Raw genomic sequence first — 27147 nt, 5'->3', positions numbered from 1 at the left:
AGCCCCAGTGTTTCAGGCCTCCTCCCAGGGTGGGCACTGGAGAGGGTGGGAAAGGGGGCCGGGTTATGGGAGGTTCGTTCTTGTGCCAGATAGTCTTTCTTCTGCTCCTTCTTGTCTTCTGGGTCTTGGCTTAAAGGTCACCAGCCCAGAGAGGCCCTCCCTGACCCTGTAGGGTAGGTCCTGCTATGACTCGCTCAGCTGTCTGTCTGTCCCCTTTGTAGCCTTTCCTACAACCTGCAGTCACTTCACTTACTTGTCAGTTTCCCTTAGCATCGCTCTCTCCGCTCCTGACCCCTTGACTGAGGACTCATGGCTTCCTCACTCTCAGTGGTGTCCCTGGCCTCTAGCTCAGTGTCTGGTCCATTGCAGGCACTCACCAAGCATCTGCTGAATGATGGGGCAGCAGGACACTCAACTGGGGTGGCCAGGAGATGGCAGGGGCGAGACTCACCTCTGCCTTTTACGGGCTGTCTGACTTTAGGCAAATTGCAGCTCCTCCCCGGGCCTCTTCCCAGTCGCAACCTGAGTATAAATGAACAATCCGTCTGAAGGACTGGCCTCATGCTTCTTGAATATATCAGGACCAATTCAGGGGAGGTAATAGAAGTTGGAATCGTTTACTAAATGATACCTTAAATCAACTGCTGGTTGATTATTCTTTCTGACGGTAACACTGCAATGGCTTTTTGTAGGAGTCACTGATGTGCGATGAGCCCAATCATATTTCTTATTCAATAAACTCTTTTATTCTGGTTCACAGATTTTCCCATTACAATAATAATGAAAATAGCACTAGTGATTTGTAACACTGAGGCCCAATCAAAGGGAACCCCTCCTCAAATTATAAGGTAAATGACACATAGTTGAACGTAGGGTCAGTGTTGGGCAAAAAGCATTTAAAATATAGATAATGGGGTCAAGATTTCATGTGTGCTGAAACACTGGGTTTTGTTTATCAGGATGACACCATTTTAGAAAGCGCATGATTTTAAAAACTGTATGTATAATTGTGATAAAACTAAACTGTAAAGACAAAATCAAGCAAAAACAAAAACCGAGAAACCAAAAGGAAGCAAACCAAATGCATGGGGCGGATATGCAAACCTCCGGCCCTTCGGCCCTGGAATGGCAAGTGAGTGGCTTCATAGAAATTCTCTGTAGAAAGGAATGTGTGGGCCAGTGTGGCCACGGCCCTCCTGTGACATCGCTGCGTCTCCAAGTCCTGTCTCCTCACAGAGGAAAAGAAGTTGCCTGTCCGACACATCTGCTGGGGGTCTGCCCATGATGGGGCCTTCGTTCCCAATCCCTTTGAGAACAGTCCCAAATCCTGAAAAGGCAAGGCATCCCTGCAGCGTTCCCAGGGTGGTGGCGGGAGACAGTCAGTGTCTGCCCCAGGCCCTGCCGGAGCTGTCTGAATGGTTCACTGGGAGCGGGTGGGCCTCGGTGTTGAACACCCAGTCTTCCGGGGAGAGCAAGTCATCTTCAGAGAACAGAAGATAGAGATACCTGTGCCCCGGCCGGGGCAGGGAAGCAAGACACAGTCTGTCAGTGGCCTGGGGAAGAAGGGTGGGCCCGGGAACAAGTCTCGGCCTTTGTGATGGGCTCGTGGCCAAGGTCAGGAGCCTGAAACCCCAAAACCGTGGGTGGCAGGGTCGGGGTGCTAGTCTTGGGGAAGGAGGCTGTGGATGCAGAGAAAAGCCTTGAGCTTTGGGGTCGGAAGGACTTAGTTTACCCTGGCTCTGCCATCAGCCGGCTTCACCTGCCCGGCCTTGTATGTGAGCTCGCGTGGCCCAGGTTCTCCTCTGCAGGGGGCTGGAGGCTGCTCTAGTCCAATAGGCTCTTATGTGCCCGCTGCTGCCCGCCGAGACGCTACATTCAGAGTACACATTAGGGCACTAAGATGAACAGGGGGCTGTGACTCTAGAACTCCAGCTTCCTGGCGGTGAGTTTTTTCCCCGCTGGAAGAACTGATTATTCTGACCCACCCTAAAGGGTTAAAGCACACAGGGCTGGCTTTGGGGAACAGCGAGGAAGTGGGGTGGCCAATTTCTGTGGCAAGAAAGTGAGGGGGCTGCAGCAGCCACACGACAGAGGCCCCAGGAGGGAATGTCATCGCCAGCAACCAGTACTGACATCATCATCGTTAATCCTATCCCATTTCACACATGAGGACGCAGCTCCCAGAACAGAAGCACCTGGGGAGACAGGTGAGAAACTGAAGGAAGCTTCAGTATCACACGGTGCATCCCTAGGGAACCTGGAGTCTGGCCCAGTCTCACTCTGAGAAAGCGGCCTGGCCCAAGGCTCACCCCTGGGGTGCAGAGCCCTCCACCCATCTTGGGCACATGACCTGACCGTGGAGGGGAAGGACTGCGGACCCCCACCCCTGATCTCCCACCTGTCCATCCCTAGGAAAAGCCCAGGCTGCTCACTTTAGTGTCTCCGCTAGAAAGAAGCTCTGCTGCTTGTTGTCGTGGTTGGGGGTGCTACTGTACACATCCTGGATCCCGGAGAAACCGGCTTCTGTCCGACAGTATTTCTCCAAGGCCTGAGGAAGAGGAAGACAGCCTTAACCTGGGACGGGAAAGGCCCCTCAAGACTTGTACATGCCTGCCAGGCTGGAGCTCGAAAACAGACAGCACCCCCACCCCTTGGCTGGAGACTCCTGGCATTTGTGGGAACAGAAGGCCAAATTATTTTTCAGGGTTCAGCCACCTGTCCCCAGGCTGGAGGGGCCACACTCCCTCCACCCATACCTCTGAGAGCTCTGGCCCAAAGGGCTGCCTGTCCTGAGTTCTTCACCTGGTTTGAACTTAGAGGAAGCTTCTCTTTATGTTTCAGGGGACTAGGCTGGTCTCACAGATTCACCCATAGAGGTAGGCAGAGGTGAAGAGAGGCCATTAGTAATAGCCATGGGCTGGGATTTGGGGATGGACTTGGTATCCCAGGGATTATCTGGAGAGATGGTCCCTTGGCTGGAGGCACGTGGGCCAATCACATTTTTTTTTTTTTTTGAGACGAGGTCTCGCTTTGCCACCCAGGCTGGAGGGCAGTGGGACGATCATAGCTCACTGCAGCCTCAACCTCCCGGGCTTAAGCAGTCCTCTTGCCTCAGCTCCTCAAGTAGCTGGGACTACAGGCATGTGCCACCATGTCTGGCTCATTTTTGTATTTTTTGGTACAGATGGGGTTTCGCCGTGTTGCCTGTAGGCTGATAAATATAATTTCTACCCACTGAGGGGTCTATGGACTGGGCACAGGAGCACAAGACGCTTGGCCTTTGAAGGCCAAGAATAAGGGTCCTGGAGAAGCAGGAGGACTTAACCAGGCCAGTGAACCTGAGGATGCCCTGGGCCCCATCTGAGTGCAATGCTTAGAGTGGGCATGGGGGGGTAGTGGGGGAGAGAGGGGCAGAGAAGGCTCAGCATCCACCAGGGAACCTTCTGGAATCCCCATACCTGCCTCTGACACCTCCCCCAACACGGCCATGAGCTTTCTACCTAGGTGTGAGGCCAGGGGCTAAGGGCAGGGTAGGCCTTGAGGACCAGTAGAAACTAGGGTGGGGACTCCCTGGGGCTGGGCTGCCTGTGGGAAGAGGGAGGCTGAAATGAGCTGCCCAGCTTCGGGATCAGGAAAGCGTCCATCGGGACAGCAGTGGCGGCGTGGTGCTCTGGGCAGTTGCCTAGCCTCTGGCCCTCTAAGTTTGCTGAGGCCTGGTCCCAAGGCCATGGGCACTCAAAACCCCCTTCATGGGTCAGCCCTGTCCTGTCTCCGGGCGGCTTTGCCCAGCTGGGGACTCCTGACTCTGTAACCAGCACCTTGACCCTTTGTACACTGAACTGCAGCCAGAGGTCAACGTGGCTTAGCCTTCCTCTCCGTGCCCAAGCCAGGGCACCAAGCACCTGGCCATCTATGAATTCTCAGGGGCACCTGCACCCAGCCGCCCATCCCTGAGGCCCACTCACCAGCACCACCTCCCAGCCCCACTCCCTGTAAATGTGGTCGTGGGTCTGCCGCCACAGGTACATGTAGCTCTCCACCACCTCTGGCCGGAGGATGTAGTAGCTCTCACTCAGCTGGGTGGCCACGGCCTCTCTGCCGGAGTTAAACCAGAAGGCCTCGGGCCCGAGTTTGGTGTCTGGGGAAACAGCCAAGCAGAGGGCCCAGGTCAGACCTCCCACCTCCTGCTGTTTGGGATCCAGTCCCAGCTGCCTCAAACCCATGGCCAGGGTGATGTTAGGGGTGTGTGGGTGTGGGGTGCCCCTGCCTGGACTGCTGCGTGAGGCTGCACCAGGCAGATGCACTGCTTCCCCCTTGGCCTGGGCTGGACAAAACAAGACCCCTGGGGACTCCAAATCTGAGCAGCTTTGGACTCTGAGTCCGAATGAGCCACTCGGCAGTCTGGGCAGGCAAAGGTTTGTGCGGGGTCCCACAGCTGTGCACTTTGAGGCAATAGCTCTGCAAGAAGTTAGCCACACCTCAGCCAAGAGGGTTTCGGGGGGAACAGAGGGTTAAACAAAGTGAGTCTCCAGTCTGCAGGATTTATCAGATCCTTTAATATGCTAATATGCAATGACCTTTTTTTCTTAGAGGTCTACTTTTAACACCTCCCAGGGCAAACTTGTAGAGTCTCAGAACTGCTAAGGTGGAGATGAAGGGAAGATTGCCCAGAAATGCACCTACTCCCACAGAGGGAGCTGAGGAAGGAAGGCCCGAGGAAGTCTGGGTTCTGTTACTGTCACTGTTTTGTTCTGGGGCAATTTGCTGCCATTCTTGTCTGCATGGCCATCATTTGTTTGAGATGGAGTTTCGCTCTTATTGCCCAGGCTGGAGTGCAATGGTGTGATCTTGGCTCACCACCACAATCTCCACTTCCTGGGTTCAAGTGATTCTCCTGCTGCAGCCTCCCCAGTAGCTGAGACTACAGGCATGCACCACCACTCCCAGCTGATTTTCCTACTTTTAGTAGAGACGGGGTTTCACCACGTTGGCCAGGCTGGTCTCAAACTCCTGACCTCAGGTGGTCCACCATCTCGGCCTCCCAAAGTGCTGGGATTACAGGTGTGAGCCACTGCGCCAGGCTGCATGGCCATAATTAAAACCACCTCTGCAGCCACTATTTATGATTTCAAAGGCTGTGCTCGGTGCTTTAATACACCATTTCAATCCTTAAAAAATGTTTCTTTACTAAGGTAATTGCTACTATCCCTCTCACACATGTGGAAACTGAGGATCAGAGAGGCTAAGTAATTTGCCCAAGGTAACACAGCAAGTTGTGGCTGAGCTGGGACTTGACTCTGGATGCGTCTGATGCTTCTCACAGGGCGGTGCTCTTTCCCTCCTAGGTCTAACCCTCATAGGCCCAACATGCAGGGTATGAGTGCCAGATCCTCCTCCTTAGCCTGTCCCTCCTGTCCAGGTCACCTGTTCCCAGCTCCATTCCTGATGTGAGCCCTCTTCCCACCCACTAGGGTTCAGAACCCTGAGAGGCCCTGGGTTGCTTTCCTCTAGAGGCAGGGGCTAGAGGTTTGCAGGACTTCCTACTCTTCCATGGCGGGCTTCAGGGAAGAGGACATAGCTAGACCCTGGCTTCTCTAATCTTTTCAAACGGTGAAGCGGCTCCTGGCCATCAGAAAACACTTGTTTTGCCAAGTCACTAGTGGGGTGAGGGCAGAAGCTGCTGCTGCAGCCGTCAGTGGGGGGGCAGGGGCCGGCTGGAACAATATGCTCTATTAAGCGGCTGTCTTTTATGGTCTGGGCTGATTGTCCCAGACAAGTAGTGAGCTTTTTATTATTCCTGAGATTTCTTATTTGTTTATGGCCCTGGCAGAGCAAGCTCTTTGAAGAGAATGAACGACCAGTTTTTTTTTTTTTTGAGACGCAGTTTCACTCTTGTTACCCAGGCTGGAGTGCAATGGCGCGATCTCGGCTCACCGCAACCTCCGCCTCCTGGGTTCAGGCAATTCTCCTGCCTCAGCCTCCTGAGTAGCTGGGATTACAGGCACACGCCACCATGCCCAGCTAATTTTTTGTATTTTTAGTAGAGACAGGGTTTCACCATGTTGACCAGGATGGTCTTGATCTCTTGACCTCGTGATCCACCTGCCTCGGCCTCCCAAAGTGCCGGGATTACAGGCGTGAGCCACCGTGCCCGGCCCGAACGATCAGTTTTAAAGACCCATTGCGAATCTCTGACTTCCTGGAAACAGCTCCAGGAGACCCCATTCAACTGGAGCGGTGCAGACACATGGTGGTGAGCTGTCCACAAGTAACGGCAGTGCTGCTGGCCAAGGCGGCGGCCAAAGACCTTTCTCATGGGACCCTGTGCCTCACTCTGAGACCTGTGTCATTATTCCTATCCAACAGAGGCTGCCCAGCTGGTAGTGGCAGAGCGGCGCTTGAGCCTGGGATTTTGACTCCAAATCTTGGGTCGACCCCTCCAACCAACACTGGGATTAATACTCAGAGCAGCAGGTGTCTCCTGGGACCACAAGGGGGCCAGAGAATTTTCTGAGGGGTGCAGTTTGCAGGCCGGGTGGAACCAGGCATCAGAAGGCTTTCTAGCCCCAGATCAGTTCCTCACGTGCAGCGTGACTTTGGCTAAGTCACCTCCCCTCTCTGGGCTGACTCCGTTTCTCTGTGTAGAATGAGGAGCCTGGCTCATGCTCTCACATGTGATCTCTGACTCTAGCATCTGACAATTCAGTAGTGAGTAGTGGGTGGGGAGGACCAAGCTCTCAGGCTTTCCGGTGGTCATGGGTTAAAGAGGCCGACTAAACAGGTGGCAGTAGGAGGCAGTGAGACCCACTCTAAGGCGGGTGCTGGGGAAAAGGCAGAGGCACATTGGAAGGTAAGGGACTCAGGGTGGGACACGTGTTGGGCTCAGGAAGTCACCCCCCTCAGGGGCTGGAGGATCCTTTACTCTGTGTCCCCCTCAAGGGACCTTGGCCAAGTCACCTCTGAGCCTCAGTTTCCTCATCTGTGTGGTGAGGTTCAGTGATGGTGTGTGTCAAGGGCGGAAGAGCGCTGGGCACATGCAAAGCGTTTACCGTGCCCCTACTAGTTTTCCATTCATTCAGGGGACAGTCTCGGAGCCTGGACAGCACATCTCTCAAATTCCACCTAACTTCCAAGGGGTAGCTTCCCTAAGGCCATGTGCTTCCTTCGCTCACTGCTGCTGGTCTTTCCTGGTGTCTAGCCTCAGTCTTTCCTGCTGCCCCTTCCCCTTGCAGGGTTACCTGAGCGGGCGTATGACTCGTGGCACGTCTTGGTGATCTGGGCTGCGAGCTCTCGGTAGTGGGCCCTCTTTTCTTCCTTGGCATCCTCAGCGCCGAGGGCGATCATGCCCCCGGAGAAACAGGCCAGGTGCCCCATCTTGTGGTCCAGAATCCCCCCTCGCCACTCAGCAATGTAGGTCAGCCCCCCGGGAGAGACATTCAGCAAGTAGGTCTCTATCGCCTGGGAGCAAGGTGGGGATTGGGCAGGGAGAAGGGGCATGGGAGGGCACAGAGAAGAGGGGAAAGGACGGAAAATGAACATTTTGGAGACAGTAGCAAGGGCAGCTCTGCCAAGCCCTCCATCCCAAGCAGAGGAGGTCCAATGATCTCTGCTGGCCAAGACGCCTGCCAGGGCCACAGGAGGGGCTGCTACTCGCTAGGAGGCTCAGACTCAGGGCAGCTCCCCAGGGCAAGTCTCTCACACAGCCTTTAAAATCTTCTACGTTTTAAAAAACATTAAAAGTTTTTATTTTTAAAATATGTCCTCCATTATGTCCTCTGATCTTAACTGGAAGCCCAGGGGCCTGTGGATGGATTTCAGGGGTCCAGGCCCCTAAAACTGTACCCAACACTTTTTTGTGGATGTGCATATTTATGGGAAGAATGTCCATCTATTCTTATCAGTTTCCTGCAGAAAGCGAAGAGCTGCTCTCTACGGGTATTTTGTCACGTTTCCTCATTTAATGCCTATAGCAAGCCAGGCACCTGGGCAGTAGCATCCAACACAGATAAACGGGGGCGGGGGCAGCTTGCCCCAGGTCACCCAGCCACGCCAGCCTAGAAACAAGACCCCACAATGTCCAGAGCTCTGCTTCTTCCACTACCCGACGGCCATGCCTTTTGGTGGGAAGAGAGGTGATGCTGCTGTAAACTCTGGGATGTTGGGGGTGGGAGAGTGTCAGACTGCTGTCGGCCCCAGGAGCCCTGGACACAAGAGGGGGCGGGAGGAGGCTGCTCACACAGCCTCCAGCCAGACTCCATGGGCTGGTGGGACCTGGTCCATGGCTGGGGTCCTCTGGGGCCCTTGCCAGGCCTCTGCCTCCACTCTCACCCCTCCAATCTACTCTTCAGGGGGTCTCTGAACTTGGCAATTAACGAACTGGATCATATCACCTGCCTGCTTAGAACCTTCAGTGGTTTCCAAGTGCTCTTATGTGAAAGTCTAGAGGGGCCTCCAAGACTCCATGATCTGGACCCTGAGGGTGGACCTGACGCTATGGACGTGGCTCTTGGGCACAGACTCGTCAGGTTCAAATCTCATCTCCACCAGTTCCGTGCTGCGTGATACTGGGCAGGTTGCATGTTCTCTCTGTACCTCAGTTTCCTTATGTGTAAACTTGGGAGAAGAGCATTAACTGCCTCTTAGGGTTGTGAGAATTAAATGAGACATGTCTGCAGGGCTTGGCATATTTTCCAGCAGATAGAGAGTCCCCAGTAATTACTGGCTCCTAGGATTCCTCTGCAGTCCGTCTCCTGCCCTCCCTTCTCCCCCTACATCACACACTGGCTCCTTTCACTCATGCACCCTCCTGGCTTCATCTTTCCTGAGCCACTAATTTCCTTGGTGTCAGCGCTGTGCTGGGTGCTGGGGCTACAGGTGTGCTGGAGAGAAGCCTGGACCCTGCCTCGGGGAGCTCACCCATTAGTGCAGAGAATTTCCAACAAAACCAAATATACATGAGAGGGGCAATTTGTTTTGTTTTGAGACACAGTCTCACTCTCCCTCCCAGGTTGGAGTGTGGTGGCACAGTCTTGGTTCACTGCAAACTCTGCCTCTCAGGTTCAAGCCATTCTCATGCCTGAGTCTCCCAAGTAGCTGGGATTACAGGCATGTATCACCACCCCCAGCTAATTTTTGTATTTTTAGTAGAGACGGGGTTTCACTGTGTTGACCAGGCTGGTCTTGAACTCCTGACCTCAGATGATCCACCTGCCTTGGCCTCCCAAAGTGCTGGGATTACAGGCGTGAGCCACCACAACTGGCTGAGAGGTACAATTTGTGATCAGCATTTTGAATAAAACAAAGTGAGAGGATAAGATTAAAAAATTGGCAGGGGGTGGGCGCTGGACACAGTGGTTCACGCCTGTAATCCCAACACTTCGGAAGGCTGAAGCAGATGGATCACTTGAGCCTAGTAGTTTGAAACTATCCTGGCAACATGGCAAAAACCCATCTCTACTAAATATATAAAAATTAGCTGGGCATGGTAGTATGTACCTATAGTCCCAGCTACCTGGGAGGCTGAGGTGGGAGAATCATTTGAATCTAGGAGGCAGAGGTTGCAGTGAGCCGAGACTGCGCTACTGCACTCCGCCCTGGGCAAGAGTGAGACTCTGTCTCAAAAAAAAAAAATTGGGACAGGGGCAGTGCCCTACTTTGCAGAGTGAGGTCAGGGAATGTCTCTGCAAAGGTGACATTCTTGAAGGCTCCATTTTTCTTCCTCCTTCGGGGCTTGGCTGATGCTCCAGCCCTGACTCTGCTAACTCCACCTCCTCCAGAATGTCACTTCCTTGGAGAGGATGCCCCAATTTAAAGCAGGACTGTCACTCCCGTTACCTATGGTCCCATCACCTTTCTACATGGTGCCATTCCTACTTGGTGTATGTTTCTGTTGCATATCTGTCTCTCCCAGACTCTGAGTGCCATGTGACAACAGAAGACACCACCAGCAGCCTCCAACCAGTGCTGGACACACAGAAGATGCTCACAAAACATTCGTTCACTCCTGGGTCTGTTTTTTCCTTTTTTCTCTCCTGTCAGGGCCCAGGGCTGTGAGCTGGCTGCAGGACCCACATTGAGTGGCAGATGGGGAAGTGCTCATGATGTGACATGCCAGCTCACCTGCTCCACATGGGGGAGTGCTGAGGGCACCTGCAAAGCAGCCGGGCTGTGGGGGAGGGGGTGGTCTGCTCTGGGCCCGGCCTGGCTCCCGGGCAGAGCCAAGTCCCCGGAGGCTGCTTGGCATCGCTAAGCATGTCATGCAGGGGAGGAGTGTCAAGGCTCAGAAACCTGGGTCAGAGTCATCAGTTGTCAACGCTTTGGGAGAGAACATAGACATGTGAGGGAGACCTCAGGATGCCACGCACCGGAGGTGGCACCTGCACCTGCCAGACCGTCTCCCTCAGGTTATTTCCATTTGGGGTTGGCCCCAAGCTAAGCAACTGCAGTCAAGAGGAAATTATAAACCAGTACCTCTTAGAAGACACAACTGAGACACGCAGATGCAAAGATAAAAAACAAGGCTTTCTCAAACTCCGAGCAAAACACAAGACAGTGCAGGCTGGCAGACGACTGGTAAAGGTTAACATCGCAGCAAGAGGCAGTGCAAGGAGCTAAGTGGGGCACAAGCCGGGGCTTGCTTTTGAAATATATTAACAAAAATGTTTGTACCGTTCCTTGTGGAGCAGGGGTAACCTGTAGGCACTGAGTCCCGAGTAGTGAGGGGCCTGGGTCTGAATCTCAGCTCTGCAATTTAAGAGCTAGATGACTTTGGCGACATTTCAGTTTTCTAAAGAGTCACTTTGCTCATCTACAAAATGGGAATAACAATTCCTGGACTGGTTGTGAGGACTAAAGGAGAGGATATTCGAAGGCTGGCTCAGCACCTGATGCTGGCTGTTCCTTCCTTTGCTGCCTGCAGGAGCCCCCCATCTGAGCACTCGCAGGAGGGGTTTCAGGCAAGCCAGGCCCCTCTGCGATTTGGCCGCCAGTAGGTGAGGGCCAGCCCACTGGATCTGGAGTCAGACCCGTGTTTGTGTCCTGGCTCTGACACTTGTTGCTGTGTGGACCTTGGGCCTTTCTATCCCCTCAGTTTCATCATTTGTAAGATGGGGGCTAAAGACGATGAGGTACTTCACGCACTGGTCCAGAGAAGCCCCAAGTGACCGAAGCTCTCCCTGTTCTTGTTTTTCTCCTGCGGTGACACTCAGGGGTGTGCCCAGTCCGATCTGTCTGACCCTCCCGTGCCCACCCCAGCTGGACACTGGTCTAACCTGGTGGTTTCTGACCCCCGCTGCACAACAGAATTGTGGAAGAAACTTTTTAAAAAGCTTGGATTGGGATTTAATTAGCCTGGGGTGAGGCTAGGCATGGGATTTTTAAAGCTCCCCAGGTGATGCTAAGGTGCAGGCAGGGATGCAGGTCTTTGCTCAGTGGTTCCCAGCCCTGGCTATACATGGAAATCCCAAGGTTTATGTGTGGCCCCGGCTGGGGCCCAGAGGTTCTGAGTCAGGGGTGCAGTCTGGACATCAGGACTTTGCAGCTCCCTAGGTGATTTTAACATGCCAACAAGGTTGAGAACCACCAGAACATTCTTCAAAACCCCAAACTTGCCAGAGGCCCAGCTTTCACCCAGGGTCACAGACACTCCAAGCTCTTCACTGGGGAGATCAAATGCAGACAGCAAAGCCTCTTCTATTCAAAGTTCTCCCCTATAAAATCAAGTGCTCCGGAGTTTCCTTAAATAATTCATGGCCATTTCTTCCCTAGAAGCCTCAACTACAGTGTGCCCTGAGGGCAGGGAGTCTGGCTGCTCATTAACTTCATGTTTACTCTGCAAGGGAAGGCATAAAGGGCCTCTGGGCAGCAGGCTCCGGCCACCACCGCCACCAGCTGCACACGAATTCTCTGACGGGCTCTGGTCTGAGCTCAGCCAAAGCCAGGAGTGAACAAGGCTGAGACTCAGACTGAGATGGGACTGGAGTCCCAGAAGCTGCTTCATGACTGAGGTCTTGTGGCAGGGAGCTGGGCAGGGAAAACTCATTGCTCAGCCTACAGTTTAAAGGGTCCTGAGCTCTACCAGTCCATGTCAATGTGTGTCTTTTAAGCACCACCATTCCTGGCCAGATTCCTGTGATCAGAGGGTAGAGACCATCTAAACATCCATCCATCTGTCCACACCCACCCACCCATCCACGCACTCATCTGTCTACTCACCCATCCTTCCCTCCATCCATCCTTTCAGCATTCATTCATTCATTCATTCATTCATTTGTTTGCAAAACAGTTACCATGTGCCTGCTATGTGCCAGGCAGTTTTAAGAGCAGACAAGATCTCTGATCCCAGATAACTCACATTCTATTTGGGGAAGACAGACAATGAAGAAGTAAACAAATCTGTGCCTGTGATAATTTTAGAGGCTGATGAAGGTGAAGAGAATAAGCCTGGGAATGTGATAGGCTGGGAATGGTAGTTTCAGTGGCATTTGACTTGAGAGTTGATTAGTGAGTGGGACCCAGACATTGGAACGAAATTCCAGGCAGAGGGGGTAGCAAGTGCAAAGGACCTGAGGTGGGAATCACCTGGGGTATCTGAGGAAGAGCAGGAAGAGTGGTGCCCAGAGCCCAGAGAGCACAGGGCAAAGAGGCAGGCATGAAGTCAGGGTGATCAGCAGGGCCCAGGGAAGGCGGACCCGGTGGGTAAAGGAGAGGAGTCGGGTTTATTACAGGTGCTAAGGGAAGCCAGAGAGGAGAGGGATGTGTGTGTCCAGCTCGTCTGGCTTTTCTTCCCCACAGATCATTCAGAGTGCAAAGCAGAGGGGAAGCCAGTTTAAAGGACATAAGGAGGTAATGTAGACCCAGGTGGTGGCAGAGTAGATCCAACTTGCTAAACTTGCTTTATGGGGAAACTGAGGCCCAGAGTCCACTCAGTGCCTTTTCCTTAGTTGAGCTCCGAGGTGTCTGTTGAGCAGTGGGGTTCTCTAACCCTCTTCCCAGTGGCTCAGGCTAGCTGATTCCCTCTTCTGTCCTGGTCTAGCCCTCTTCCCAGCAGCTCAGACTAGCTGACTCCCTCTTCTGTCCTGGCCTCTCCTGTTTGGAGGGACTCACCTCAGCCTTCCAGCCCTCATTCATTCCATACCCCACGGACAGACCAGCAGTGGTGCCAGCTCGGCCAGCTCTGTGCTGTGTGGCTTTGGGCAAGGGCCTTCCCCTCTCTGGGCCTTGGTTTCCATCCACATAAATAGAAAGAGCAAAATTGGATGCTCCACTGAAGGAGGCCTCTTCCAGCTTGGACATACTTCTCATGTCACCTCTGTCACGCAAGGAAGACACGGCTAAGGGTCTCACTCTGGCAGCCACCCTTGCAGGTGCCAGCCCATAGTCTGGCTGCACTCTGATACATCATCTGAAGCACAGACAGCAAGCAGGTGGTGGTTTCTGAATCAGACTAAGGGTCACTTCTTATGAGAACTTGGACAAATGACTTTACCTCCCTGAGCTTGGGTTTTGCATCTAAACCAGTCTCAATCTTAGAGCATTCGGGAGGGTCCACAGGGGTGTAAAACGCCTGGCTGGGAGGGGACGGTCCTGTCAATCTTCTCACCACTTAACTGCAGGGGGTGGGAGCAAGCCTCGGCCCAACTGGCCCCGCAGCCCCCCAGCACTCAGGGGCCTGTGAGAGAGCCGGGGGCTGTTGACCAGCTTCCCGTGAATAATGCAGTGCTTGTCTTACCTCCAAGGCTTCGTAGTACATATTTTTAGCCTCCATATCTGTCTTGCCCGACATCAACCAGGATTTGATCAAATATTCATAAAAACTGTCCCCGAGTCCTCCAACCGAGACGTGGTCTGTGAGGGGAAGAGGACAATACGTTATCTCCATCTACCGCCGGCTCTCACAGGGCAGTGCCTTGCACGCCCACCTGGCCTCAGGGGCCCCGTGCCTAAACGGGTGGGAAGCGGGCATCTCGCCAGCAGCTGCTGAACCTGGACCACGGACTGTCCCGTGGAAAAGTGCACGGGCTCATCCGGCGGGTGCTATAAATCACTCGCCTTAGCAGGCTGGGGATGCGGGGCCTCTGGTTATTAACCGTAAATGAGTTGCATTTCTTTACAAAGATAATCTGGTGGCAGGGAGTTCAGAGATTTTTATTACCCAGTGACAAACGTGATAATTAATGCTAGGCAGCTTCATAAAAGGCCACGGGAAAGAGGAGGAAGAGCCTTCATTTAGCTGGCCAAGCCCTCAAGTAAGGAGCCACTCTGGAAAAACTGAGTTTAAATTTAGCAAATTGGGATAAATGGAGTTCTAAGGAGTGGGGGAGGGAAAAATTGAGCCGGAACACCCCCTCTCTGGCCCGGTGGCCTCTGCCTGCTGATGGTGGGCCAGCCCAGGAGCGAGGCCTCACAGGCTGTGGTGGAACTCTGAGCTATCTCCACCCAGGGCTGCCCGAGGAGGAACACGGGTTGCCCGAGGAACACTTCACCGCAGAAGCAAGACAGAAAACACTTCATTCCCAGGCTTTGAAAATTAACAATGGGGAAATGTAAAGGCATTTGATAGATTTAAGAAAGAACAAACCAGCTCTGTGTTCTGATTCACTTAAAGCAGAGAGACAGAAAGAAAACGGGGGTGGACCAAAGGCGGGGTGGGGGGGGAATGGGCAGAGTGTTTTCAACTCCTCAGCAGGAGAAGGGGGCAGAAAGAGAGGGAGAGGGAACATTGAGGGTGGGCGGGGGGACAGAAAGAGAGAGAGAACATGCCGACAGCTACCATTTATTGTGGGCCAGTAGCCTCACTGTATTATTTATAACTTCATCTTCCCAGGCACCAGGCAAGGTAGGCGCTATCGACTCCATTTCCCAGATGGGAGAACGGCAACTGAGCCTAAATGGCTTGTCCAAGGCCGGCAAGCTGGTGAAGGGCAGAGCCTCACTTCCACAGCTGTACACAGTCAACCCGAGAGTAAGACAGAGACTCGCAGAGACAGACAGACAAGTGTGAGGCCCAAAGGACCAAAAGACAGGGCGAAAGCAGATGGGACCCAGGAAGCGGGGTCGAGAGGAGGCCAGCCACATGGTACACTGCCCTTCCGGCCCCCTCCAGCCCTGATCCATAAATAAGTCCTGGCCCAGCAAGGGTTCCAGAACCGACCAGCATCTGCAAAAATTGGAACGTATAAGATGAAGCACGCGCTTTGGGGAGGAGCTGGAAGGGGCCAGGGTGGGCTGGGCCGTGCTCTGGTGTGGAGGGAAGAGAGACGTGGCACCTCTCTCCTTCCTAGGTGCCCCACAGAAGGGGAGCGCTGAGCCAGGCCCGGCATGCAAGGAGGGGCAGGTCTGTTGCAGAGGAGGGGCCAGGGGAGGCTGGAAGTCAAACTGGCTTCCAGGCCTCTGCTCAGAGACCTTCTCCAGTCCTGTCACAGGCACGGCAGCTACGGGCACTGTCACCTGTGTGGCACGCCCTCCCCACTTCGTTCCCCACACAGGGGCTCAGGCGTTCTCACAAGCCTGCTCAGGGTCTCTCCTCACAGGGAGGCGGGGGGATTTAGTGAAACAAGGCCAGGCACCATTTGAAGCCCTCGCGGCAGTGCTCCCCTTGGGTGGTGGGCTCGCCTGGCCATCGGGTGCCCACTAGGTGTGTGGTGAGTGCCTGCGTACAGGTCTGCCTACCTCACTAGCACGTGGGCTGTTTGTGGGTAGGGACAGCATGCAATTTCTGCTCTGTGCCCGGTAACTACGAGGCGCACAGGGATGCCCAGGGAGTGCTGAGCGGGTGAAAGGAAGGGAGGCTTGAGCTATGCTGGGCAGGAAGACTTGAGCCGTGCCGGGAAGGGCCTCGAATGCCAAGCCAAGGAGTTGAGACACAATGATGAGGTGGCGGATTGTGTGCGTGACGAAGCTTCCTTGGAACCAGGTCATTAGAGTCCAGAGTGCGGAGATGTGGCTGCCTCTCGGGGGCACTTGCATGGACATCTCACATGTGAGGGTCCCACTGCTTTACTGTTTGTGTGTGTGTGGGTGTGTATGTGTGGTAAATGAATGTGTGTGGTGTGTGTGTGTGCGCACTGAGGGGTATGGGTCTGTGGATGTGTTTGGGGAGTGTGGGTAGTAGGTGTGTGTGTAGTATGTTGTGTGTATGGGAGGGAGTGTGGGTGGTGTGTGTGTAGTGTGTTGTGTGTATGTGTGTGGGAGGGAGTGTGGGTGGTGTGTGTGTAGTGTTGTGTGTGTGTGGATGGTGTGTGTATGTAGTGTGTTTTGTGTGTGTGTGTGTGTGTATGAGTGTGGTCTTTCCCAACACTGAGAGGGGCTGGGAGAAGCACAGGCATAGGAGAAGATGTGGCTCTGCATTAGCTCAGGGCGCACCCCTGCCCACTCTGGGCCTGTCTCCCCTCTGTAGTGCATGAAGGGTGCATGAGCTGGTGTCCATGAACCCCAAAGCAGAGTCGGGCTCTGCTGCTTCCTGACTGTACCAATGTGCTCGTCACACCTGGCAGCAGGAGGCTAAGCCATAAGCCTGGAAATCAGCCGACCTGATGCTGGGGAAGCTGCCAGGCTGCAGCTCACGCTCCTGTATCTGCCAGGGAGGTCTGGACTTGCCACTTCCCTCCCACAGAAGAAAGTGTGGGATTCAGGCAGTGGACAAGGAGGACAAGTTACTCAGGCGCCGCACTAAGGGGCTGGTGACCCCCCTCCCACAGCTCTCAGCGGGTCGGCCTCAGGGTAGTCTCATCTGCGTTGGGTGCCATCGGGAGCCTGGTGAATTTATCCTGGGTGTGAAGTCAGCAGGATGGTCTTGGGGCTCCCCTGTTGCCCTGGAAGCTTGGTTTCCAGGAGGAGTGGGAAGCCGGTGAAAGCAGAGGCCTGGGTAGCTGAGACACAGTCCTAATTCCTCCTCCGCCTCTCTAGGCTGCAATTTCTGTGGTTGCAAATGGGCTACACAGTCCCTGCCTGTCCTGCCTTCAGGCTTGTTCTGAAGATTCAAGAAGAGAAAGTGACGTGCATGTACTTAAGCTTATGCAAGGTGGTAATGCTATCATGTGATAAAAGAATACATGTGCACCAAAAAAAAACCAACAAAAAAACCACAGCAAACCTGGGATGACCCCAGGCACCAAGGCCAGGGGAGGAAGAAGGCAGACATTTGGGCCAGTCGGGCGTTAGAACCCCCTCTGCTCTTTAGCGGGCCGAGGGCTCGTATTTTATTAATAGGAAACAATTTCCCATATGTGACTGACTTTGACCTGCAGCCCCTGGCACAGCCAGAGAAGAAAATTATGCTTCCCAGCAGGGACTCCCTCATAATTTGCCAAGGTAACTGTTTAGCTGGAAGCCCACACTCCTCTCAGCCCTTTTCATGGGTTCTGCTGCCTTGCCCTGGAGCAGCTCGGCCCAGCAGAGGGGTTTATCTCCTTACCCAGTCAGGTCTTGCAATTAAAGCCAGTAACTGTTATCGAACTGCCTCTTCCCGTGCCCACAATCTGCAATTCAAGCCTTCATTCCCCACCTCCCCCCGGCCGCCCGCCCTGTACTCTTGGATTTGGCGGTGTGTTTTGGTTAAAAATAATTTGCATTTCTGTAAGTGATTTTTACAGGAGGCCACTTGGGGTGAGGTGATCACTGGGGAGACTGCTGGGTGGGGTTTTCTGGGGGAGGCTCGGGTTGGAGGGAAAGGTCTCAGCTGCTTCGCCACAGTGCCCCCAGTGCCTCCTCTCTAGGCCCCGCTTGCATTGCGCCCTCTTGGGACAACCCGCATCATCTTTGGAGGATGGAAGTGAAATGTGTTTCCTGCAGCCTTTGACCATTCTTCCTACGCCCCTCCATGGCATACAAAGAATGCATCTCACTCTCTTCTCTCATTTTGCAGGACAGGAAACCAAGGTTCAAAGAGATACAGTGAATTCCCCGCTAAGCCATGCAGTCGTTAGACTCATATCTGTTCTGCCTCTGAGCCCTTGCTGATGTCACAACAGTTGGGTTGAAGGCAGGGGAAAGGGAAAGGGTCCTTGTTTGCACACAGCACTGGATGTGCTCTGGCAGGTCTTGGGAGGCCCCATGGAACCTGTCACTGCCAATTCTGGCTGACCATGGCCATGTGACCAGGGCCTGCCTCTGCTTCCCAAAGCTGGGCTTCTCAACAGGCATACACATTCCAGGAGCCTGCAGGACCTGTCCACACTCTCACACGTAAGTGACCCCCAAACCCATTTCTGTTGCAGTGGGTGGGGCTGGTGGCTTGTGAATGATGTTCCATGGGTGACTGGTTATTATCTGGCTAAGAAACAAGTCTCTGAACAGAGAACAACTGAAAACTCCGGGACTGATTCTTGTAGGTCTAAGATGCATAGGTGAATTCATGTTTTTTTTTTTTTTTTTCTTTTTGAGACGGATTCTCCCTCTGTCTCCTAGGCTGGAGTGCAATGGTGCAGTCTTGGCTCACTGCAACCTCCACCTCCTGGGTTCAAGCAATTCTCCTGCCTCAGCCTCTCAAGTAGCTGGGACTACAGACACATGCCACCACACCTGGCTAATTTTTGTATTTTTAGTAGAGACAGGGTTTCATTATGTTGGCTAGGCTGGTCTCGAACTCTCAACCTTGTGATTCGCCTGTCTCGGCCTCCCAAAGCACTTGGATTACAGGCACGAGTCACGGCTGTATTTGTGAATTAGTGATTTACTTCTACATTGGTGTATAGTTTTTTTTTTTTTTTTTTTTAATTAAAGTTGGGGCTGGGAGTGGTGGCTTAAGCCTATAACCCCAGCACTTTGGGAGACCGAAGTGAGTGGATCATTTGAGGTCAGGAGTTCAAGACCAGCCTGGCCAACATGGTGAAGCCCCGCCTCTACTAAAAATACAAAAAATTAGCTAGGCATGGTGGCACACACCTGTAGTCCCAGCTACTTGGGAGGCTGAGGCAGGAGAATCTCTTGAACCTGGGAGGCAGAGGTTGCACTGAGCCACAACTGTGCCACTGCACTCCAGCCTGGGCAACAGAGCGACTCTATCTCAAAAAAAAAAAAATTAAAGTTGGAAGTGGGGAACCTGATCAAAGGGGCTGGGAAAGGATGCCTGGCTTCTCTTGGAGCCACTTCTATAATGGACGACTCCACCTGGGACCTTCCCATGAGCCTGGGGTATAATGCAGGAGGCTCCCGCAGCAGTGTAAGAGATGGAAGGCCGTGGCACTGACAGGGCGGGAGAAGGAAGGGTGAGGAGTGCGCAGGGCAGGCTTCAGTAAACAGCAGCCATCACATCCAGCACAACAGCAGCAGACAACCACGGGCAAGCCCCCAGGACGTGTGTGAAGGCAGGTGGTGTCCAGGAGCACTGAGCCAATGCCTTGCCGGCTGTGTGGCTCTGATAAACACATCCTCTCTCAGCCTGGGGGCCTGGCGGGGTCTTCCTAGGAAGCCTGGGCAGGACCTCGCCAAAGGAGAGGCAGCGGTGTCGCTGTACTCACGTTGCACCCAGTTCCCACTCACTGGGCTGAGGAAGTTGGGGTAGAGGCCAAAGGGCTTTTCAATGTTCCTGAGGACCTTGCGGATGTTCCTGACCTGCCAAGAAACGGACACCAGGTGAGTCTTCATGTTTCCCAAGAAGCCAACTGCATCCAGCCTGCTGAAGATGGGAGGCAGCTGGTTCTGATGCAGGGAGGAAACCTTTCAAGGAGGCAGGAAAGGAGAGCTGCCCAACGGCCTGTAGGCTCCAACACAGGGGTGGTGACATGGCCTTGCCCTGGTGCCACGGGCAGGGTGTGGCAGGGCCTGATCCATTGTCTCTCCATTGACTGCTCTGCCTGGTGCCCGAACAGTCTCACCCCAGAACCAGAGTGTCTGGCCGATTCCTACCCCACCCCACTCTCAACATGTCTTCACTGCTTGCTGCTTTAGGGATCCTTTTTGAGAGGTTCTTTTGGGGAGGGGGGTCTTTTTTTTTTTTTTCTGAGACAGAGTCTCGCTCTGTCACTCAGGTTGGAGAGTAGTGGCATGATCTCGGCAGCTCATTGCAACCTCTGCCTCCCAGGTTCAAGCAATGCTCGTGTCTCAGCCTCCCGAATAGAGGATATTATAGGCCTGTGCCACCATGCCCAGCTAATTTTTGTATTTTTAGTAAAGACGTGGTTTCACCATGTTGGCCAAGCTAGTCTTAAACTCCTGACTTTTTTTTTTTTCTTTTGAGACAGAGTCTCACTCAGTCACCCAGGCTGGAGTGTGGTGGTGCATCTCAGCTCACTGCTGCGGTGGTGCAATCTCAGCTCACTGCAACCTTGGCCTCCGGGGTTCAAGTGATTCTCCTGTCTCAACCTCCTGAGTAGCCAAGACTGCAGGTATGCATCACCACGCCCAGCTAATTTTTGTATTTTTAGTAGAGATGGGGTTTTGCCATGTTGGCCAGGCCGGTCTCGATCTCTTGACCTCAAGTGATCCACCGGCCTCGGCCTCCCAAAGTGCTGGGATTATAGGCATGAGCCATTGTGCCTGGCCTAGGGAGAGTTCTTTTAAAGATGGGGTTAAGTGACAGCAGCTCATTTGTTAGCTTTAGGTAAAATTGCCTTGTTAATATGTCAAAAATAGTCAAATCCATCAATCCTACTATTTGGTATATATCCAAAGGAAATGACATCAGTATGTTGAAGAGATTATCTACATTACTGTGTTCAATGCAGCATTATTCAAATAGCCAAGATGTGGAATCAACCTAAGTGTCCATCAGCAGATGAATGAATAAAGAAAATGTGGTATAGCCAGGCATGGTGGCTCACATTGTAATCCCAGCACTTTGGGAGGCCAAGGGAGGTGGATCACTTGAGGCCCGGAGTTTGAGACCAGGCGTGGCAACATAGTGAAACCCCATCTCTACTAAAAATACAAAAATTAGCTGGGCCTGGTGGAATAGGCCTATAATCTCAGCTACCTGGGAGGCAGAGGCAAGAGCACTGCTTGAACCTGGGAGTCAGAGGTTGCAGTGAGCAGAGATGGCACCATTGCACTCCAGCCTGGACTCTGTCTCAAACAAACAAAAAAAAAAAACGAAGGAAAGAAAACAAAATATGGTATAGCATAGGCTGGACACGGTGGTTCACTCCTGTAATCCCAGCACTTTGGGAGGCTGAGTTGGGCAGACTGCTTGAACCCTGGGGTTTGAGACCAGCCTGCATAACATGGTAAAACCCTGTCTCTACAAAATATACAAAAATTAGCTGGCTGTGATGGCACATTCTTGTAGTCCTAGCTACTCAAGAGGCTGAGGTGGGAGGATCGTTTGAGAGCGAGATTGAGGCTGCAGTGAGCTATAATTGTGCCACTGCACTTTAGCCTGGCAACAGAGTGAGACCCTGCCTCTTAAAAACAAAAAAACCACACACACACACACACAAAGAAAGAAAAATGTGGTATACACAATGGAATATAATTCAACCTTAAAAAAGAAAGAAAGCCTGTCACTTGCATCATGTATGAACCCTGAGGACACTTGTCTAGTTAAGTGAAACAGGCAGAAAGACAAATACTTGATTATCTCACTTATATGTGGAATGTAATAAAGTTAAACTGATAGAAGTAGAGAGTAGAATGGTGGTTACCAAGGGTTGGGGCGCTGCTGATAGAAGGATGTAACATTTCAGTCAGGAGGAATAAGTTCAAGAGCTCTATTGTATAAGACATGATGACTGTAGTTCATAACAATGTATTGTATTCTTGAAAACTGTTTAGTGCTAAGTGTTGCTAATTAAGTATTCAGAATACTTAAGTATTCTGGCCATTTAAAAAACAGTAAGTATATAAGGTAATCAAAAAAGGTCAACTATTAGCAGTTTCAAATGGCCCAGTCTAGTAATATGTTATTTTATCTGATACCCTGGAATCATTTCATGTGAGAGGCTTGGGCTTCTGAATAACCCCATGCCCTAATAGGCATTTAAGGGTTTTAATGAAAATAACTACAAAAAGCAATAACAACTGTTAACCTTTTTCGGTTCCTTTGAGTCAGATCCATTATACACATTATCTCCAACCCTCATCACGGACGAGGTATTATCTCAGTAAAACAGATAAGAAACCTGAATCTCAGAGAGGTTTGGTGACTTGCTGATGGCCACCTGGTCCTTAAGTGGCAGAGCCAGGACATGAATGAGGTCTGTCTGACAACACAAACCATACATATTCCTGCCCTACACAGGGCAGCACTGGGCCAATACAGATCAGGGCAGTCACCATGGAGCAGAGGCTGCCCCAGCTGGAGCAGGAAGAGGCTGGATTTGCAACCTTTGGGGCTATGAAAGTGAGAAGTGGAATTCAGGAGGGCTTTATCCACAGTGCCTGCTCTCCGACAGTGGTTAAATCCTACTCAGCACATCCTATCCAGCCCAAGACCCCTTGGGAGAGAAAGGCCCTTGGGACCACACTGTCTCATGTTGGTAGTTACGTGTGTACGGCGCCAGGAGTGCCTGAGAGCCGCCTTTCTGCAGTCAGACCTTCCTTTCCAGGAGACAGCACTTGGCTGTGCCACATCAGATTTCATATCCATTCATGTTAATGAAGTCCATTACGGGGACAGGAATGTGCTTGTACCTGAGTTACTCTTGACTGTCCTGGTGGTGAGCAGTGAAGCAGGCTAAACGAGCTCCCTCAGAGGGTGTGGGCACTTCTAGAATTTGGGCTAATTTGTTGACTGCCAATAATTGCCTCTGTGGGAGGCATGACTGGGGGATGAAAATAGCCAGAGTACGTAAATGTACAGAGAGACAGAGAGAGATGGATGGACTCTAGTGCAAAAGCCTGCAGCCTGCTCTACCAATCTGATGTGGAAGGAGCCAGCAAGTCCTGGGCTTGAATCACAGCTTTATCACTGACCAGCTGGAAGGCCCAGGGCAAGTGACTTAACCTTTCTGAGTCTTAGTTTCCTCCTCTGTAAATATGGGGACACCAGGAAGACCCACCTCATAGGGCTGTTGGGAGGATTAGAGCTATTATAATGTGCCCAGAACATAGTGGGGGCTCAGGCGGGGGTAGCTATTACTCCAGAATAACCAGAGACTGGAGTGAGCTCCCTGTCCCACTCCATTCGGAGCTGGTCAGAACCTTCCTAGAGGAGTCTAATTTACAAGCAATGGAAACAGAGAGGTTGGAGGATGGAACTTGAAGGTGGGAAAGCACCTGAAAATAAGAGCTACCAGGAAGTGAGGTTAAACTAATTCCACGAGCTTTCGGGAGTTTCAGGGAGGCAGACTCCCTCTCAACGTAAGGAAAGCACTTTTGAAGGAAGGGCTGCCAGGAGGATGGACCTTTTAAGGGTGGCAGTGAGCTCCTTCTCAGAGAAAGTAAACAAGAAGAGGCTGAACAGCTTTTCTTAAGCTTCCTAAGGACACTCAGGTGGACTCCTACATTGAGTAAGTAGTGGTCCCAAACCATGCATCAAAAAGCACATGAATGCGTATTAAAAATGCAGATGCCTCCTCCTGGAGTGAAGCCCAGAAATCTGTTTCTTCACAGCTATGGGGTAGTGGTGGGACTCTATCATCTCTCAGCTTCTATCCAGGAGCCATGGGGTAGCGGTGGGAATCTATCATCTCCCAGCTTCCATCTGGGAGCCATGGGGTAGTGGTGGGACTCTATCATCTCTCAGCTTCCATCCGGGAGCCATGGGGTAGCGGTGGGAATCTATCATCTCCCAGCTTCCGTCCCGGAGCCATGGGGTAGTGGTGGGACTCTATCATCTCCCAGCTTCCATCTGGGAGCCATGGGGTAGCGGTGGGAATCTATCATCTCCCAGCTTCCGTCCCGGAGCCATGGGGTAGTAGTGGGACTCTATCATCTCTCAGCTTCCATCTGGGAGCCATGGGGTAGTGGTGGGACTCTATCATCTCCCAGCTTCCATCAGGGAGCCATGGGGTAGCGGTGGGAAGCTATCATCTCCCAGCTTCCATCAGGGAGCCATGGGGTAGCGGTGGGAATCTATCATCTCCCAGCTTCCATCTGGAAGCCATGGGGTAGCAGTGGGAAGCTATCATCTCCCAGCTTCCATCAGGGAGCCATGGGGTAGCGGTGGGAAGCTATCATCTCCCAGCTTCCATCCCGGAGCCATGGGGTAGTGGTGGGAATCTATCATCTCCCAGCTTCCATCAGGGAGCCATGGGGTAGCGGTGGGACTCTGTCATCTCCCAATTTCCATCCTGGGAGCCATGGGGTAGTGGTGGGACTCTATCATCTCCCAGTTTCCATCCTGGGAGCCATGGGGTAGCAGTAGAAATCTATTAGTCATCTCCCAGGTTCTCCTATACCGGGAGCCATGGAGTAGTGGTGAGAATCTATCATCTCTCCACTTCTACACTGGGAGCCATGGGGTAGTGGTGGGAATCTACCATTTCCCAGCTTCCATCCCAGGAGCCATGGGGTAGTGGTGGGAATCTATCATCTCTCAGCTTCTACACTGGGAGCCATGGGGTAGCAGTAGAAATCTATCAATCATTTCCCAGGTTCTCCTATACTGGGATCCATGGGGTAGTGGTGGGAATCTGTCATCTTCCAGCTCCCATACTGCTCTGAGAAGCAGGCATTGTAGGGGGAAGACAAGGCTTTGGGAGTAGGGCATCTCTACAAAGTTCTCCTTGGAGGGCTCTGGAGGATGGGCAGGGCCTTCCATCTCCCCAGGTAGCCCTCAGGGAGGGACGGTAGCTGCTGGAGCCTGAGTGCCATCTGAGGGCAGTGTGAGCACTTCCCTTCTTTGGATTTAAGGTGAGACCTACAGCAACACTTCCAGGTAGTGGGGACTGCCCAAGGCCAGGTATGGGCAGCTGTCAGGGCTGATGGGTTCTCTCAGCTCCCACTGTGGGCTTGAACAGCAGGAATGAACAATCGGGGCATCTGCCATGGCAGGGTATTGCCATGATAGCCTGCTGACAGCACGAGCTAAACAGGCACAGGGAAGAAGGCAGGCAGGTCTCACATGGAAAAGCTAAATGTCTCTGGAAAAGGGACTTTTGCACTGGGTGGCCAATTCCTGCCAATGCAAGGTGGTGTCTAGATTTCGTTGCACTTTCTCCAGATTTCACATATGGGTGGCTGCCACTGAGCTGACACAGACCAGTGAGCACATCTTCTCCGGCACAGTCGTGTCTCTCCCTTTCCCTCTGTAGAATCCTATTGACTCTGCTCACTCACTGTTCCTGCCACCTGGCGTTGGGGTACAGGTAGCTACTATTTGCTATCTTAGCAGTAGCTTGGGCTCCTGGGCTCCCCACGGCCCTCCTGCTGATCCATGAGGGGGGACCTACTCACCTCTGAAAACCCTGTGGCAGCTGCACGCTCATCTCTCTGCTCCGCAGGAGGAAGAGCGGGAGCTGTTTGGGAGGGAGTCGGGGGGAGACTTGCCTTTTCAGCGAAGACCTGGTTGCCAGAGAGCTCGGTGAGGTGTAAGAATTCCAAGTGCAGGGATCCAAACTCCGCCAGGATGCTGCTGCTGCCGGCCGTGGCCCAACCCCAGCTCCCGCTGAAAAGAGAAGCAGCCCCCGTCAGCCCCCGCTGGCCAGGCTGGCTCCTCTGCTGAGAGTAACAGCAGCTGCTCGGTGGGAGCACCTACTATGCGCCAGGCACAGAATCAGGAGCTTTCACTGTACAATTTCAGTGAATCCTCCCTGGCCCCACATCCTGATGAGGACACTGAGATAGTGACTCGCCAAAGGCCATTTGAATCCAGGCCTGACTGACTTGGAATATTCTTTGTTTCCATCATCAAGCAGCCCCTGTAAGATTTGGGAACTCGAGACCTGGTAAAGAGTTACGCTGTATTTACAGATGATGTGGATAATGTGGTCAGGGCCACAAATACCCCACAGACCACCCTGTTGCTGTCCTCTGGCTGAAGGCATTGGATGGCTCACAACCATTGATGGCTGTGCATGTGGAGGATCAACAGTGCTATGGCAAACAGGACCGATGAAAAGCAGGGACCCTGCCTCACCCTTCCCCTCTCCCAGCACACTGTCAATGCTGCCCAAGGACACGCAATGGCCCCGGACTGGAATTTCACGGAACCTACATGGGATAGGCAGGCAGCTCTGGTGTGACCACACACCTGGAGCTGTGTACTTTCAAAGACAAGGAATGCAGAGGCAGAATCCTGGTTACTCCTCACAGCTGCCCCTTTTGCAAATGAGGTAAACAAGGCACAGGACAGTGATGTCCCCTGCCTGAGATCACACAGTAATTCGAAGAGCTGAAACCCAGAGCTGGCTCTGATGCCACAGCCTGTGCTAATTGCTGTGCAGCTTGCTCTCTTCTGATAATAGGATGGGGAACAAGGACATTGCCTTTCCAGAGTGTTCACTTAAAGTCTCCCTTAGCATCTGGAGCCAGAAGGTGCAGGTTCAAGTGGTGCTCAGCTGGAGACCTTGGGCAAACCACTTAATCCCTGGGTGCATCCATAAGACATGGCGAAAGTGATACCTCCATCTCCTAGGTCCAAGCCTCCTCCTTCCTGGGCTTTTGTGGGGATAAAGAGGAAAAGAGGACACAGAATGGGGGTGGTTCTGGGCAAGCTGCTCCCCCTCCCTGTGTCTCAGTTTCCTCATAGGCATCATGATTATCTTTCCTGTGGGACATTTAGGACAACCAGGGGCACAGGGTCTCTGTAGGAAGGGTGTGGTGGACAGAGCATGGTGGACTGACCTCCTTGCACCTGGAAAGGCTCCAGCGTGCAGTTAGTGTGGAGCAGCCTGAGGGGCTGGCTCTGCCGGGGGTGCCTCTGCTTCCTTGCTGGTGGTTGCATTGGCCTCCCAGGAACTGGCCCCTATCTGTCCCTTTATCTCCATGGACGGGACTTAGGAAGGCAGGTGCGGGGGTGTGGAGGTCACTGTGTGCCACTAGAGGGGTACTGCTTTTCCTGGGGTAGGGCTGGGGCTCCCCTAATGCTGCTGTTCTCTCTAAACTCCACTCTTGGGGCTGGATGTGGTTTCTGGGAAGGTAAGGACATTTACCAGCCTCCCCGCTTCTGGGAGCAGATGGAGGACTTGGTTTTTGAGTCTATGGGGTCATAGTGACCTCAACACATATAGAGACAGCCACCTGCTTTATCCTGTCTCTACTTTCTTGGTTATTTACCTGGCTTGGGGCAGGGGACAGCAGGCAGGGATGGGTTCCACAGGAGGGGAAACT

At 52.8% G+C, this 27147-nt stretch overlaps 1 protein-coding gene across 5 annotated transcripts in view; it reads right to left on the bottom strand.

Annotated features, from left to right (window-relative positions):
• Positions 1-721: 721 nt before the first annotated feature.
• The window catches only part of MAN1C1 (mannosidase alpha class 1C member 1), a 169576-nt gene continuing 143150 nt past the window's right edge, over positions 722-27147 (bottom strand). For 2 of the 5 annotated variants that reach the window (XM_012439973.3, XM_064363497.1), the window contains exons 6-12: positions 25366-25483; positions 19458-19551; positions 13730-13845; positions 7239-7458; positions 3966-4138; positions 2433-2548; positions 722-1506 (exon numbers count right to left, since the gene is read on the bottom strand). In XM_012439973.3, coding sequence (XP_012295396.2) covers positions 1380-1506; positions 2433-2548; positions 3966-4138; positions 7239-7458; positions 13730-13845; positions 19458-19551; positions 25366-25483 — 964 coding nt within the window. In that variant the 3' untranslated portion in view covers positions 722-1379. Of the gene's footprint in view, positions 1507-2432; positions 2549-3965; positions 4139-7238; positions 7459-13729; positions 13846-19457; positions 19552-25272; positions 25484-27147 lie in introns of all 5 variants that reach the window. The other 3 variants (XM_064363495.1, XM_064363496.1, XM_064363498.1) reach the window with 3 other exon arrangements.

The sequence above is a fragment of the Aotus nancymaae genome, unplaced genomic scaffold, assembly GCF_030222135.1.
Source record: "Aotus nancymaae isolate 86718 unplaced genomic scaffold, 86718_ANA_hifiasm-v0.15.2.pri h1tg000053l, whole genome shotgun sequence".
NCBI classification, from domain to species: Eukaryota; Metazoa; Chordata; class Mammalia; order Primates; family Aotidae; genus Aotus; species Aotus nancymaae.
This window is presented reverse-complemented; position numbering and strand designations above follow the sequence as displayed.